The sequence below is a fragment of the Acanthopagrus latus genome, chromosome 13 (assembly GCF_904848185.1).
Source record: "Acanthopagrus latus isolate v.2019 chromosome 13, fAcaLat1.1, whole genome shotgun sequence".
In the NCBI taxonomy this organism is placed as follows: domain Eukaryota; kingdom Metazoa; phylum Chordata; class Actinopteri; order Spariformes; family Sparidae; genus Acanthopagrus; species Acanthopagrus latus.
Genome location: NC_051051.1, coordinates 5,427,508 through 5,443,942, shown reverse-complemented (window position 1 = coordinate 5,443,942; position 16,435 = coordinate 5,427,508). Strand labels below are relative to the sequence as shown.

The 16,435-nt window shown below is 43.1% G+C and overlaps 1 protein-coding gene across 1 annotated transcript; it reads right to left on the bottom strand.

Annotated features, from left to right (window-relative positions):
- Positions 1 to 534: 534 nt before the first annotated feature.
- Positions 535 to 7,672, bottom strand: LOC119031980 (T-box transcription factor TBX2b-like). The gene is made up of 7 exons (XM_037120848.1): positions 6,337 to 7,672; positions 5,710 to 5,977; positions 5,340 to 5,486; positions 5,079 to 5,155; positions 4,390 to 4,553; positions 2,473 to 3,011; positions 535 to 1,050 (listed from the first exon to the last, which is right to left on the bottom strand). The coding sequence occupies exons 1-7, from the start codon at positions 6,681 to 6,683 to the stop codon at positions 652 to 654; spliced, it is 1,941 nt and encodes a 646-aa protein (XP_036976743.1). The 5' UTR covers positions 6,684 to 7,672; the 3' UTR covers positions 535 to 651.
- Between the last annotated feature and the right edge of the window lie 8,763 nt (positions 7,673 to 16,435).

Sequence of the window (16,435 nt, the reverse complement as noted above, 5' to 3'; positions counted from 1 at the left end):
CCACGTTCACATCTACGCATCCCATAGGTTATTTGCTGTACTGACATTTTTTTTGCCAAAATGTCACATATCACATTTACCATCACATGTTTCATGACCTGACTTTAATGACCAGGAGGTGGATCGTGGTGGTTGGAGCTACAGGTGAGAAGGCTTGCAAAAGCCACAGTCCACAGTGTTGAGGCTGTGTTTCAACAATAGTAAGTGTGAAATTGCTGGGTGTTTTTTTTTTTTTTTTTTAAAGGGACCTTGTGACAATTTCCATCAGTGTCTGTGGTGACAAAAAGCAGGAAGTACCAATGAGCATATTTCATCTGAATTGTTTCCATTAATATCGTGTTTTTGCAAATTAAAAGGGCACCCTGATGTCTAGGGTTAAAACTGGGCTACATGTTTTGACATCGATTTGACACATAAACATTGTTTCATGGGCATAGGAAGGACTTTATAACACTGAATTTAAAGTAAATGTAATTAAGCCCATATCACCGTGGCAGGTTTATAATTACACGTTTAAATAGCAGCAACACAAACTGTTTCTGACGTTTTATTTTTAGGTGAAGATTACATGCAACATCATTAACTCGTGTGTTCATCGATCGGTGTCCCTCATGTGAAAAAAAAAAAATATATATATAAATATATGAGAGTCTACTGTGGAGAAAATGGTTCATCAAGTCCTCTCACCAGGTCATGTATGTTTTGCAGTTCATGTGAGGAGCTCTTAACAGTGTTTTTGGGCGGTGCAATCGTCTGCTTGGCCTTGGTTTGGTGACTGTGATTGTCAGACACTGGACTTGACTCCCTGCTCCCCGATTTAGACAGCTCAGAGTTTGAACTGCCAAGCGACCTGGCTGTAAGCAGGTTATGGCTCGTAGTGACAGAATTGGGGATCAGGTAAGGGTTGTATCGCAACCAAGGCCGAGGGCTTCGGAAACAGTTGTTCCTGGACAGCGTGGATGTTACCGAACAGGTCGGGAGAGCGGCCGGTGCTGCCACGTAGCGGTACGGATAGGAGAACGATCCTCCAAAGGGCGACAGTGAGATTCCCTGTGCAGAAAACAAACAAAGAGATTTTTTTTATTTTGTCAGTAAAACATGAATTTTCTGATCTCACTACATTTTTACATCAATTAAAATTGAACTTTAGGTTGTCAAATGTTATACACAAAGTCATCCTACTTCAATCAAAGAAACTGATTGCCTCAAAATTACAAAGTAGACTGATCATTTTAAGTCGTTAAAACTTTTTAGCTCATACAACTTAAATTTAGAAGTTTGTTTTATTTCTTTATCTGTTTCCTGAAATTTGCAGTGTTGGTATCTATGGTAAGATACAATGCAGTGCATGCTGCTGTGATCTGATGTAGTTTAAATTGATTTTATATTGAAATTCCACAGCGTTAGAAAAGATTATTTGACACTATTTTGACACAAGATGATTCTGAGGTTGCATTATCCAGTTTTTTGTGAACAGCAATCGCCTTTCAGATAAAAATAACAAGGAATTAAGTGGCCAATTTTGGGAAATTGTAGGGAAAGTAGAAATAGTATGGCGCAGACAACTGTCTGGAAGCCAAGAGAATGCCGAGACTAGACCAGTTTACAGTTCTTCTGCTCAAACAGCTTGTGACCCTGTAATGAAAAACCATGTCCTATTGTGTCCCCTCATCGCAGGTGTCATGTCAGTGAGACTTAAAATAAGCAGAGTTTTGTTCTTTAATCATTTTGCGACCCCCTCAGATTCATCTCTCGGGCCCCTGCAGGTTCAGGACGGCTGGCCTTGATTAGACAATTAGCACAGATGTGGTGTGCCTTGATTTGCGCACCACACATCTGTCAGTCAGTTTCAGTCCAACTTCTTATGTGCGTTTTACTTCAAATCCCTCAAACTTCAAACTGGCCCCCCATATACAGGCAAACTGGGTTTTCCTTTCTTAAATCAACACTGTGATCTTTCTCAATCCAGGTTCTCCCTGTTGTGCAGTTTGGGGCTATAAAGAAATTTTCTTAAATTAAAAAGGTCTGGTAAACCACACCATAAAAAATGTTTTCATCTTTGTCCGAGAGGTGCAACAGACATAATCTCTGACATCTTCTGCTGCCACCCCAATAAATTCGATCTTTAGGGTCCTTGATAATCCACAGACCTCACTGTTAACAGTTTTCACTGGAAGTGCTTAAACTAGCTGATGGCAGCCACCATGGACCTATTACGAGTGGACACAGCCCTCAAGGCGGAGCCACATTCATTCCTATGAAAGCTGCTCAGTGGCGCATGAAACCACGCTTGACTTCCAGTCGGGCCTCTTCTGCATAGCTTCCACATTGAATATTATTCTGAAAAAACCAGGCATTCAATGCCATTAGAGTCTTGGTAAATGTTTCTGTGATAAAATACGCTCTTGATTGTGTCTATGAATGCATCAAGCAGCCAACATCCTCATTGTAATATTATATTAAAGTGCAAACCTGAGATGCCAGCATGTGCTGTGACAGGTGAAATATGAAGGGAGATGGAGGGTGGATACTCTGAGACGAAAGGCCTCCGTTTTCTTGGTTATTTACTCCAGGCAAAGAAGAAAACAGATGTCCCACACCCGCGCTGGAAAAAGCCTCTGGCTTGGCCGCCAATTGTCCAGGATGAAGCAACAACGGAGCCCCGAGCTTAAGAAACTGCTGGCTGGCCGCACTCGAGAAATCCAAAGTCTGAAGATGAGCAGCGCCGAGGGATGAGGAGCCCTGCAACATCCGAGGCAGGACCCCATCTTTCATTTCGCTCGAGCGCTTCCTTGAAGGATCGACCTCCACAGAGCACGTGTCGTCAGCCGTTCTGAAAGTCGTCCTTTCTTTCGTCGCGTCCTGATTGTCGTTGCTCTTGCTGAGAGCAGACTTGCTCCACGGCGTCTCCTCGCTCCTCTGACTCAAAGTAGATGCAAGTTCAGTCCTGGCTTCAGTGGCGTCCTCGTCTTGCAGATCAATGTCTGAATCACTTCCAATATTGTTCTCATCTGTGGGGAAAAATGATAATGTTCATCAAATGTAGTTAAAAGTAAGACGAGCACATGTCTGCCTTGTTAGCACTGTTTATTATTAGAGCACAATGGGGACAGGCGGTGTAGACTCTTGAGAGAGAGACGACTTGGTGCAAACATCCTGAGGCATGAAGTAGACAGTGTACGAGTGTGACTAACCCCCAAGGCGCCAGAAACTAACAGTTGACTCATTAAGGCAAACTATTTTTGCTTTGACAAATTGAGTCAGACAGTGAAATGAGGTCGAGGGGCTACATCTGAACAACTTCACTACGAGTTCACATCACTGCCACCCAAGCGCTCGAGTGGTTAAGATGCATTTCCTCTCCCCCGGTATATAAAACCCAGCCAGAGACATATATATCCCCTCCTCCTCCTCCCCTACCTCCCGTCTCTCTGTCGACTGTCCAACAAGAGCGAGAGTGCCAAAACAAAGAGAATGACTCAATCAGGTCACCACATCTCCCCGAACTTAGAAACATTGTGGGTTTTTTTGATCGCCTCATTAATAAAAGCTATTCTTGACCTTAATAAAAATAATAAAAAATATCTTACATGAGCTTACGAGCTTTCAAGACAAACAGCTCTGTGTAAATTCAAACATGACGTGTTATATCAGATGTTATCAAATCTTAAAGCTGCAATGTGCCACCTGTCGAAATCATACTCAGGACAAATAAGGGCAGCGTATCACCAGGCTGAATGTATGACTGACTAGCTCAGGTAGCATTTTAGCTCAGGTAGCATTTTAGCTCAGGTAGCATTTTAGCTCAGGTAGCCGGATGAGGCGTTCGGAGCACCAGTTAAGTGCTGGGTGTTTTAAATCCCTGGCAAGGCCGGGAACTGGTTATCACGCTAATCTCAGCAGATATCACTGCAGCACAATTCAAAGACGTCATAAAGTCAAAACAGAATCTTTTTTTTCCAACATTCTGTCAACAATTTATTTATTTTTCATTGATTTTATCTAAAAATCTCACACATTGCACCTTCAGGACATGTAACCAAAGAACCCATTCAGAAAACTTCGACTTCGAGGAAGTTCTTACTCGCAAACACATTTTGACATGTCGCAGTAGGAAGGTAGGTGTGAATAATAAAATTAACCATGGCTTAATTCTGTTAAGCTGCTCTGGGTTCAGGGTCTGGATATTGTTCATGCCGGCTCACAGTCACACTGTCATGAGTAACTGATATTATTAGTAACACCTGTTGCTCTCTAACTATGTTGCTATGAAGAAAAAAAAAGGCCCATTAGGTTAACTTGTGCAATCTCAAACAAGAAACATGGAGAGTCATACTGACAAAAATCACATGGCTGCTAAATGACATATCACACTGTCAGGTAACCCACCGTGACCGGCTGGCGTGGACATCAGAGGGCTGCTCACCAGCTCCCGAGGGGAATAAAAGGGATCGCTGGTGCTGGGTTGCTCGCACGAGTCGTCCGAGTCGCCACAGTCCCGGTCCGCTCTGCTCTGGCCCTCGTGCGGTGAAGAAAAGGTTAACTGCTTATTCCTGCGGATCAGGAATAGAGATGAGGTTAACAGATAGACCCGTACAGGGCGTAATCCAAATGAACATTCAGTCATCATCTGCTCCTCCTCATGCTGACGGAAAGTCGTGAGAAGTTTTAGGAATCAACAAAACATTTCTGGAGCTTCACGGCAACATTGTGCTGCAACATTCTCCAAACAACTGAAGCAGTTTGGGACTCAAATAAATGAAATGGCTCCATCCAGCCCATCCGGCATAACGCTAAAAGTGTTAACTTGTCATGTAAATAAAGTATTTTTAAATCAAATCTCTGGACTTCAGGAGACTTGAATTACATTGGAGGACCTCTATGGAGCCATTTTATGTCTTTTTGGTTTATTTTTTTAGTCCCCACCTACTTCAGTTGTTCAGGAGAAAGCTGCGACACTGCCCTGAAAATGTTTTGTGGACTTTCTAAACTTAACCTGACTTTTCCATCAGCATGAGGTGAGTGGACAACCACTGAATTCGACTTATCCTTTAACATTATGATGGCAAAAGGAATACCTCTTCTCTCGTCTCCCATTTCCCGTGTCTCTGAATCCTTTGGCAAAGGGGTTGTTGTCGATCTTCAGCTGGGTAATCTTTTGAAAAACAGACAAAATCATTAATCTCCACGCACGGTAGACGGATCCAGGTTTTAAGAGCATCTTTTTCAGGCACATATGACCCTGAAAGTCACCCGGTCACACACGCGACTAGATTAGTTCTTGTGTTGTGCGTGTGGTGGGTATTGAGGGGAGGGGGATTGGAGGGGGTGAAGGTTACCTTTTCATTCTGATACGCAGTGACAGCGATGAACTCCGTCTCCGGAAAGACATAAGTCCTGAAGGTGCTGTACGGAAGCTTCATTATGTCATTGGCTCGCACAATGTGAAACCTGGGCTGGTACTTGTGCATTGAATTCAAAATTGTCTGAAAAAAAACCAAAACACAACTCATATTGACATTTTCCTTAAAAAGAAGTTTGAAAAATTGTCTTTCTTGAAACACAAGTCCACTCTCACTGATGTGGCACTTTCTAGTTGAGCCTGTCTCTCATTGAGTCTACTGAGGGGATTTTGACTAGAAATTTCACAAATGTGCAGTTAAAGAACACTGATTATCAACAGCCACAGCAATTTAAGTTTCTACTCACATATCCGTGCTTGTCCGAAATATTGTTGGTGAGTTTGAGCTTGTGGAAGGCCACCGGCTTGCTCATCCACTGCTCCCCCTTGGACGGGCTGTCCGGGTGGATGTACATGCGCTTGGGCATCTCTGGGTCGGCCTTCCCCGCCACCATCCAGCGGGAGTTGTGGAACTTGTAGCGGCACTCGTCGACAGCGACGATGTCCATCAGCAGGATGTACTTGGCTGTCTCATCCAGGCTGTCCACCCGCACTTTGAAAGGTGGGAACATCCTCCTGTAGCAATTAGTGACAAATTGGTTTACTGTCAGAAACTTTCTTTTATCTGATGGATTTTATCATTAATATAAGTTGAGAATGTATATTTTATAACCAGGCAAGGCTTTAACTGGGCCCCTAGAAACAGGTGAGGGGCCCTGGAGGCCCCCAACCTACATTTAAGGACTGATGAAGAGGATTTGATGCCTTTTCATTGACTGAAATGTGAATCAATGGACATGCTGAGCTTCTTTTTCGGTCTATAGGTTTGTACCTTTAACACTCAAAAATGACTCATGCATTGGTATTATTTTTCTTCTCTGCAGCTGAACATAACACGGAACTAACACGTCTTTCACTTTCATTAGTTCACGTACCTTCCTGATTTCGTAATAACCATCTCAGTTCCCCTTTTGTGAAATTCACTCCACAAATTCTGCGAGTCCAGCGTGACTTTCGGCTCATCCGCCGGCCCTTCCTCCGGCTGCAGGCTCTTCGAGGACCGCGGCGGGTGATGCTGCGGGCGCCCGAGAGCTGCGTGCAGCCCCGCGTCGCTGCGCCCTGACAGAGGCTCGGACAGGGAGGAGAGGTCCGGCAGAGTCAGCCCGGGGAAGAACGGCGGCTGAGCGGCGGCGAAGAAGGCTGACAGGGGCAAGGCGGCCGGTCGGTGAGCTTGGAAAGGTTGGTAAGCCATGGCAGCCGCTGTGTCAACTGGATCTCTCATCGGGACATCCGATCCGACGGGTCGATATTAAGAAGTCGTGGCGCACGGGCGTCCCCATCCAAACCGCAACTTTCTTGAAGAGTTTTGAAGCATGGCAAGGAGATCTGAAAAGAGAGCGTGCAGATTCCCGCAAGTCTGCTGGCGAGGATGGTCCTCGATGAAGAGAGACCCTCCACGGAGAGCGCAGCGGCACCGAGGAGTGTGAGGACAGCGACAGGCAGGGAGATGCTGTTTACGCAGTCCGTCCTCTCCGGCACATGCCACACTAACGAGCCAAATTTCATAGAAGCAACTTCCCCGTGTACTAGAGAGCGCTGGGCGTGGTTTCAAGCAGGGGTTTTAATGTGGCAGCGTGCGTAAAAACGCGCTCCCAATGTCGTTATTGTAGTGAGACTGATATGAATAAAAATGTCAGTTATTGTTTTTATGTGTCAGTTTCTTGCTGTGACAGGTGAACAGCTCCTGGAAATCGACACGTCACCCAGGTTTGTTAATAAGTGGGGACGCGTGAATCTGTTAATTAAGACGGACTTGGCGCCGGTTTGCTGGCGTCCCACCATGAGGCAGCTCTCTCCTGTCACTTCACATTTAGGCAACCCTCCAAATCCTCAAGTCGCCTGCTCCAGTTTTCTTTACTGCTGGAGCCTGAAGTGGAGTCTGCGCCGCTCGCTTTTTTTTCTCTTCTGGCTTTTGCGGAGCGAAGGCGGGGGGACCTGAAGTTAAAGGACGGACACGACTCAAATCCAAGGAGGCAAATAAAAGCAGCACTTGACTGATGAAAAGCCTGGAGTCATAACAAGAAGTGAATAGACCGATGGAGGCTTTTTCCACTGCACTTTTTTTTTTTTAATTTACAAAGGTTGTTCTTTATAGTCCTTGTTGCTGTATACAGAAGCATTGAAACTAACTTGGGGGTGAGACGTGCACTGGTTCTCAATAATTCATCCATCAGTTGGCGTTGACATGAAAAAAGACCATTTTTAATTCAAATGAACTTAACATTTTATTGGTATCCTTTTAAATTTAATTTATATATATATATATATATATATATATATATATATATATATATATATATATATATATATGTGTGTGTGTGTGTGTGTGTGTGTGTGTGTGTGTGTGTGTGTATATATATGTATATATATATATATATATATATATATATATATATATATATATATATATATATATATATATATATATATATATATATATATATATATATATACATATATATACATATATATACACACACACACACACACACACACACACACACACACACACACATCATTCTTTCATTGACAAAATGCAACTCATTTTCTGCTACTTTACAGTTCCACTCCACTTCAGTTTGGAGGCAAATCTGAAACTTTTTAAATCCGCTATTTTTATTCATTTTTTTTATATATAACTTAAATGACTGGTTTCTTTGCCTTGAAATTGATTGATTTGATCTGCAATCAGTATACAAAAAAACCCACTGATTGCCAATAATGACAGTATGTATAAGTTACTGTTACTTAGGTACTTAAAGGTGCACTCTGTAGTTTTGGCTAAGCCCAAACTCTTTATTATGCCTAAACAAACTAAATAAACTCACTCTCTTTCTTTTCATGACAGAATAAAACTGGATAAACTGAGTAAACAAACTGACCTTAAAGGACGACACAGTTACAAACTGCTTTGCTTTGTTTATATGTGGCGGACCCTGCCACCTTTCTAGTTTAAAACAGTGTCCTTGGGACACTTATTTTCCTCTGAGAACAGCTTGTTTACTCGGTTACGAAAAAAATAAATATGTATGGGTTTGTGTTATGACCTCATTAATGTAGGAAATGTTAAAATTCTGTGTTCACAGATTTCTTCTCCATCACTAAAACATTGGTGTCCCTTTAAGACTCGAGTGCTATTTGTGTGGGTGACTTTTGCTTTTTTACCAAAGTAATATTTTAACACATTTTCTTACTTTTGGGTACTTTTTTTGTTATGACACTGCTCTTTCTTTCAGCGGCACATGTACCAAAACGTTGCATAAACAGGCAGAGGTCAGTACAATTTGTTATGTTGCCTCTCTTTTTTTGTCGTGTAAAATCTTTTGTGTTTGTTTTCTCAGGCGGTTAAAGTTTGTGAAAATAATTTTGTACAATATTACACCTGGAAAAGACTAATAGCTAGACTTGAAATTAATGATAATGAAACAAGTGTGCTGTTTTTCTCTTCGCTGTGCCAATAGCTGTACTACTAAAATGACTAAAAGGTGAGCTGGAGTGCTGTTTGACAGTTACAAGGCAGCGAAGGCTCCGGATAGGAAGTGATCTCACAGGTCCCGCCAAATGATGAATGGCTCCCGAGATAGTGAAGGGTAATAACTTGTAATCAAAGCCATAAGACAAGTTCAGAGAAGCGTGATGGAGGGAGGACATCATTCTTCATTCCCTCTCTGTATTTATTCAGAGAAATGGCGTGCATGAGGTCGACTACGCTGCGCAAAAGAAGTTTGCGGGAGTTGCAGAAAAAGGGAGTGGCGGCGGTCTGCTTTTCCTCACTCGCTGCCACTGTGAGGGATGGTCTCTGTGTGCCACCGCTCCTCCAGCCGACGCTGTGAGAGAAGCGCCAGAAACAGGAAGGAAGCGAGGCAATCAATCTGAGTGATGGTGCGCGAATTTCACCTCTCTGGTCACAGTCCACACCTGGGACAAATTCAGAGGAATGTTAGGCCACGGAGGTTTTCCTGGCGAGTCATCCAAAGGGCAAGCCTGTAAAGTACGAATCACATCTGACGGGGTTGGAGAGCACTCTTAAATGACAAACGGGAGGAGGAGGGGGAGGACGGGAAGATAACTCAAGTGTGGACTCGAGGCTGAGCGGAGAGGTCTCAGGATCGGTCACCTCAAGTGTTGTCGGGGCTCTGTGGTGTCTTGCTTTAATCATGACATCACATCGGTAACATGATAGATACACCACATGGGTCTGTTTATCCCGACAGACCGTAAGATCCAGACGCAGAGATTTACGGCTGCAAAGGAAGGCAGCTGCTTCACCACAAAACGCTTTTATTCATGTATTCACTTATATGAATCTCTGCCTCCTTTGTATTTTTCATTGCAACATACAGTACATGTGTTGTGAGAGAGCGGGATGTGATTGGAGCTCATTATTACAAAGGGGTCGACAGTAACGAAAACCTAAGGAGCTGAATCCTTTCTCTTGTCCTTTTTCTTTACGTTTTTGGCCATAACTCAAGAATTCTGTCGGGGGGGGGGAAACTCAGCTGACACGTTTGGACGCAGCTGCAGGCCTTTACGCAGCCACAGCATGAGAGATCGACCGCTTCAGGTTAGTGTTTGACGTGTTTACTCCAGATTTGAACCAGCACCCGCTCACCACAGTTGGTTGGCTCGCTTAGCCTCTAAGCTCTTGAACAGTATGCCGCCCGTCGTGCAGAAAACTGGGCTGCAAGTCAATTGTGGTTAATGCCTGAGTGAAGGCCCTGTTTCATGGGCCCGCAGGCATCAAGTGACTCTTGGTTTCTTCCCTAGCGATGCCCTGCCAGACCCGTACTCTTTAATCAGCTGATAGCATACAATCTGTTAACAGGTTCAAACAAAACGTGAAACTGTGATAATACTCAAATTAGACGCATCATCCAGTTAAGGCAGAAACAAAACAAGCAGAGAGGCTGAAGCCAGAATCTCAGTTAGACCCACTTGATACAGTAGACAAGTAGCTTTCATACAATAGGGTATTCAGAAGTTAGCTAGCTTGGCTTCGTACACAGCTGATCCATTAGTTTGCACATGCACACACATTCACCCCTTTGTTCGGCACTGAAAGCCCCCAGCCTGCTTGAAGCAGAGTGTCATCGTGCGTGTCTGAAGCCGTTCACACAGAAGCAGAGCGGCTGATGTTGCTCTCGCTTGACCTCCATCCTGACAAGCATCCTGGCATGGACGCATTCGCTGGAGTATCCGTGACGAGTCCCTCCCTAGCTGCCTGTTTGTGACTATGCTGAATCAAAAAGCATTCCACTCGCCGTTACATCAAGACTGAATGAGTTTTGTGTGTAGTTAGCGCCCACGTCATGTCTGACATATTGTTACAGACCTTGGGTTTGTATTTACGACGGTGGTGTTGCACGCACAGACTGTGGGGGGCGCCAAATCACACAAAGGGGCAATTTCTATATAATTTTGCTTCGTAAGATTGTGTCGCACTGTATCGCATCCCATGATACAAGTGTCATATGTTTCCAGTCGCTGAAGCAAACATGAGACGTTCATAACTTTTCCTTACCGGACGTTACATCTTTTTGTCGTAAGAGGAAAAGATGGCTGCGAACTTCAAAGTTGAAGAAGAGAGGAAAAAAAAGAGCTCAGATCTGAACCTCGTGAATGGCGTGTGTGTTTAGAGAGAGAGAGAGAGAGAGAGAGAGAGAGAGAGAGACGCGTTGTCTGCGAGATAAATGTAATGTTGTAGTAATGAATTTTGGGTGGCATTAATCCACTTGCGGTGGTGTTTCAAACTCAGACTCCGAGCGTCTGGGAATCCAACCTAATCTAATGACGGGGGAGTCAGAGACACCACTAATCATAAAGAGACGGCCAAGTCATTGTTCTCGCTGCAGGGACTATAAATACACAGGCCGAAATTTAATCAGGGCCTAATTGACACGCCATAAGAGACGCCAGTCAATTCTAACCATCTTAAAGCCTCGTGAATCCTCAATGCAAAGTGGCACCAGCTACATGACGTCCAGCGGTCTTTGAAAAAAAAAAAAGCAGCTTTTGTTCACCTAATGGAATTAGGAAATATTTTTGCTGCCAAACCGAATTACACATTCGACTGGCAGACGGACATCTTACTTTGGAAATAATGCCTAATATAGTTGACTCCCTGTTAAGACACTGCCACACCACTATGACTTTGTTTGTTTAGATTTATTGGATTTACAGGAAGATGTGTTTTCCTGCTAATTCGTTTTGCAGGCTCTCAGGAGGACTAGCAGCTGAAGACTATGCCTGTGTGGATCTTAGTTTTTTTTTTTTTTGTTTTTTTTTTAAAGCTTCCAGTTTACATGTTTTTAATTACCATTAAAGATGACAGGGCTTTTTTTTGTTGCTCAATGAAATGCAATGATACTAAGGACAGTATTTGTTGCACGTGTTTAGACCTTTATCCTCTGGGATGCTGCAGCTCTCCTTTGCCTTGCTGCATTAGATTTGCTATTAAATCATTTACTCCTTGTCTTTCTGAGCCTGCCACTCTTGTGCATTTTCTGGTCTCTGAAAGTGGCACAAATCCCACCAGAGAGACAAAGACAACCAACAGATGGCTTTTGCAGAGCCGCCTTTTGCCTCATCTCCATCCCGCCTCACCTAAAAGTCTTTATGAAGCGTCAGCCCTCGGTTCATTTGTAACTCCAAGTAGCAGCGCGAGGACCTTAAGTGTTCACTGTGCATAATGCTTTCTGTGTGCTCTTCTTTTTCTGTCTGAAGCAGAAGGGACCTCTCATAGAAAAATAGGCTTGCCTCCATGCCTGAGGGCATCTGACAGCGATGGACGGGACCTGAGGGGACGGGAGGGCTCCACAATACTCAATATTACATGACATGTTGGTGCAGCTGCGTGGCACCGCAGCTCACTTTACACAGAAACATTTTCAGAGAGTCTCAGATTATTTTCTGCATATTTGTAAGATTAAAGTGGCACTATGTAGAGAAGAAGAAATGAAAACTGTGTTTTTTAACATTTACAATAATGATGAAGTAATAATTCAAACTCAAAAATATAAATGTTTTCAATAACTGAATTAACAAGCGGTTTTCAGAGGAGAACAAGGTCTCCAGGACAGTGTTTGAAGCTAGAAAAGGTGGCAGGGTCCGCCAAATATAAACAAAGTAAAACAATATGAAACTGTGTTGTCCTGTAAAATCAGTCAATGAAGATCCTTCTCTTCTGATTGACAGTTTCTTCCCTCAAAAACTATGTAGCGCACCTTTCATACAAATACACCTTCCTGGTGACTTACAGTCATATGTACAATTCTTTGTGGAAGTGCAACAGAATTCTTTTCAGTAATACACTGATTATCTTTGCATTGTTACGACCGAGATGTCATCGAGTGAGTGTTACAGTATCTGAATTAATGTTCACACTGTTACTGCTCAGAAAAAGAAGCTACCAACCTTGGATAACGAGGATGAAAAGATGAAATTGCTACATAAAGTGAGACGGGTCACCAAAGTCTGTGAAGCCTTTTAGTGTCTTTCAGCATGTTATTATGGTTTTACGGACGTAACTGTACTGTTCTTGTTCACTCTCGACACTGTCACCAAGCTTGTTTCCAGCAACAGCAGGGCGCAGTTTTTGTCAAAGCCATGATAAACCCCGTGTACACTATCAGCCCAAACAGCAAGCAGCAGACAGACAAAGATAGTGAGAAACACCAGAGCGATTGCAGTCCCACACACAGGTGTGTGACAGGGTCTGAATCCTGTGTCAAACCAATAGTCAGTGGTACTTGTTTTGAGGAGGTGGTTATTTTAAGCCAATGTTTTTTTCTTAAACTGCACCAACTAGTTTTGGGGCTGAAGAGAATCAGCATCCACTCTAAATGACATCTGACATGATGCCGACAGGGGCAGTGATGTGTTTGTTTTAGTGGCAATGCCATTAAACACCACCCATTCAGCTATACATAGTTCAAATAATGACCATTCATACTTTTGAGTCTGATAAATGTTCTACATGTGAATATTTTACCAGTGTTATGATACAGATGGGTCCAAGGCAGGTTACAAGTCACAAAACACATCACATGACCTGCGTCATATGCTCGTTCTCTGTCAGAAAGTGATATTCATTTAGCTCGTAAGCATGATGACATTTACCAGGGAGCACAAAGGAAAGGAGAGGCAGGGGCTGCCTGAGGGGAACGTCAAGGCACTGGACAAACTGAAATTCTGACCTGATGGTTTCCTGAAACATCAGTAATTCCTCAGAGGGATTCTGTATGACATTTCATGGCACTCTATCTATTAGTTGTGAACTATGTATCAGTTTGGCACTGGAGGAAATGTCAGGGGATCACCAAAGTCTCTCTTCATGGTACCATGGCTGCTGGTATGACATTTTAGTGGCAATGCCATTAAACACCACCCATACAGCTATACATAGTTCAAATAATGACCATTTACACTTTTCTCATAATAGCCCACTGTCGTTTCAACCTGGATACAGGCATCTTAGGTCACTGGCTGGCGTCTCTCTCTCTCTCTCCTGCCTTCTCTTGTATCCTAGATTTGCCTGTGACCGCTCAAACAAACCAAAGAGGTAAGATGTAAGCGAGCATTGGCCCTAATGAGATAAATTGATTGGCTAATTGTGCCGAAAAGATCTTGGATGGCACCTCACTGCTTAAACCTTGAACCTTGGAAAATTTCTTTCTTTCACTGAATAAAATTTGTTACAAGACGAAGTGGAGTTGCTCACCCTCCTTTCTGGCATTCCCTCTTCAAAGTCGACTAAACTATTTACATCATGGCAAACTTCTGCTGAGTAGATGACTGTACACCAGAGACGGTGATGGTGTGAAGTTTTCATTTCCAACCATCTTGAAGACATTTTATTTCATAGCCTTTTCCAACATTTTTATTTATTTTTTGATAACATTTTTATAGCTTTTAATGACAGTCCTTGTGTGGAGGTATTTTAATCGGTCCGATCAGAGACTAATCCAGGCTAATCTCAATGGGTCAGGAAAATGGGGCTGCATTAATGCAAGCATTGTGTAAGACCACTGTGAGATAGAGAGCGCTGAGTCTTTATTTACCAGAGCAGCTAAATCCCTCTTAGATACAGTAAAATAAAGACAGAGACACACACAGTTGTAATTGAGTGTAAAGTGCCTGAGCAGCTAGCCTGTCCACAAAGCATTTGAGGTTATGTAGACTATGAATAGATGTATTTTTCCTGGTCTCAAAGAAACTGATTTAATATTTTTGTTTGTTTCACAGTGAATTAAGTATTGCACCGGATGATCCGTCTCCTTCCACACCAGGTATCTGTCCCAGGATGAACCTTCTTAACTTTGCTCAGCAATTCAGGGTGTGTCTGTGCTCTGAGGATTCACCACTGGTGTCCCGGAGGTACTCAAACAGGCTTATCTTATTACACAAGGGTTTAGGCGGACGCACCACAAATACTTGTGAAACTCTCGCCAAAATGCATCCTGGGCTTTTTTTAGAACCCCAAACTGCCCATGTTGTGCTGGTTGGCACCTTGCATGGCAGCCACCACCATCAATGTGAGCCACAAAACACATGACCTGACCTGCATCATTTGCTCGTCTGCTGTCTGAAAGTGATATTTAGCTGGTAAGCATGGTGACATTTACTATGGGAGCACAAAACACAAAAGAAAGGAGAGGCCAAGGCTACCTGAAGGGAAACATCAAGGCACTGGACAAGCTGAAATTCTGACCTGATGGTGTCCTGAAACATCAGTAATTCCTCAGAGTGATTCTGTATGACATTTCATGGCACTCTATCTATTAGTTGTGGAGAAAGTTTCTATGGCACTGGAGGAAATGTCAGGGGATTGCCAAAGCCTCTCTTCCTGGTACTGTGACTGCTGGTATGACATTTTTAGTGGCAATACTTCCAATACCTGAGTGAAAGTGGGGGAGATACCAACCGATCAAAACAACACCACCCTTACAGCTATACACAGTTCAAATAATGACCATTTATACTTTTCTCATAATAGTCCACTGTTGTTTCAGCCTGGACCCAGGCACCTTATGCCACTGGTTGGCCTCTCTCTCTCCTGCTTTCTCTTGTATCCTAAAGATGCCTGTGACCGCATGAACAAATCAAGTAGTTAAGATGTAAGCAAGCCTTGGCCCTAATGAGATAAATAAATTTGCTAATTGTGTTGAAAAGATCTTGGATGGGACCTCACTGCTTGAACCTTGGAAAATTTCATTCTTTCAATGTATTCAAAGTTTTAGGAGACAAACTGTGATCTTTTCCCGAATCCAACTGTCCTCCAGGTTTCGTCGCGTTCAGAAATCTATACTTCTCAGCTGCCATGACGACTGTGAGCAGAACAAGCTACTGCTAAGGTGAGTTGTACAAAAACTTTCTTTTTAGCAAACTCTGTGTACACTAACAATGTTCTCAATGCTCGTGTTCATGTGCAGAGAGTTTCATGTTGTGTCAAGCCTTCTTAGTGTTTTAAAAATGAGCTTGACCCGAAAACAAAAGTACGGTAAATCTTAAAGGCCTCTTTCGTCATAATTATGCTTTTAAACTGAGGTTTGACTCATACACATTCACAAAAAAAAAAGTCTAGGCTGCATTTTGGCAGGAGTTTCACTTTAAGCTGTCTAGGGGGTGAACTCTGTACAGCAGTGTAGGTGGGTGATATGTAATGCGGTGGGCCACCTCCTCTGCTCTGTTTGAAGTGAACCGGGATATGAATATGTGATATGAAATTCACTGAAGATCCTCCTGAGTTTCTCAGATATTCCCCCGTCAAACCAACCCAGTATTTATTGATGTGATGCAGATATGTTGTTAATCACTTTGGACCCAAAGTAACTACTGTGGGATGTTGCTAACCATGAATGTTCTAATTTGTTTACACTATTTATCATTTTGGTTGCTTGAGATGTGTGTGTCCTCTTTGTTATTGTCCTGTTTATTTATCCTACAGGTTTGATGACACTTAGTTTCCCCATTGGG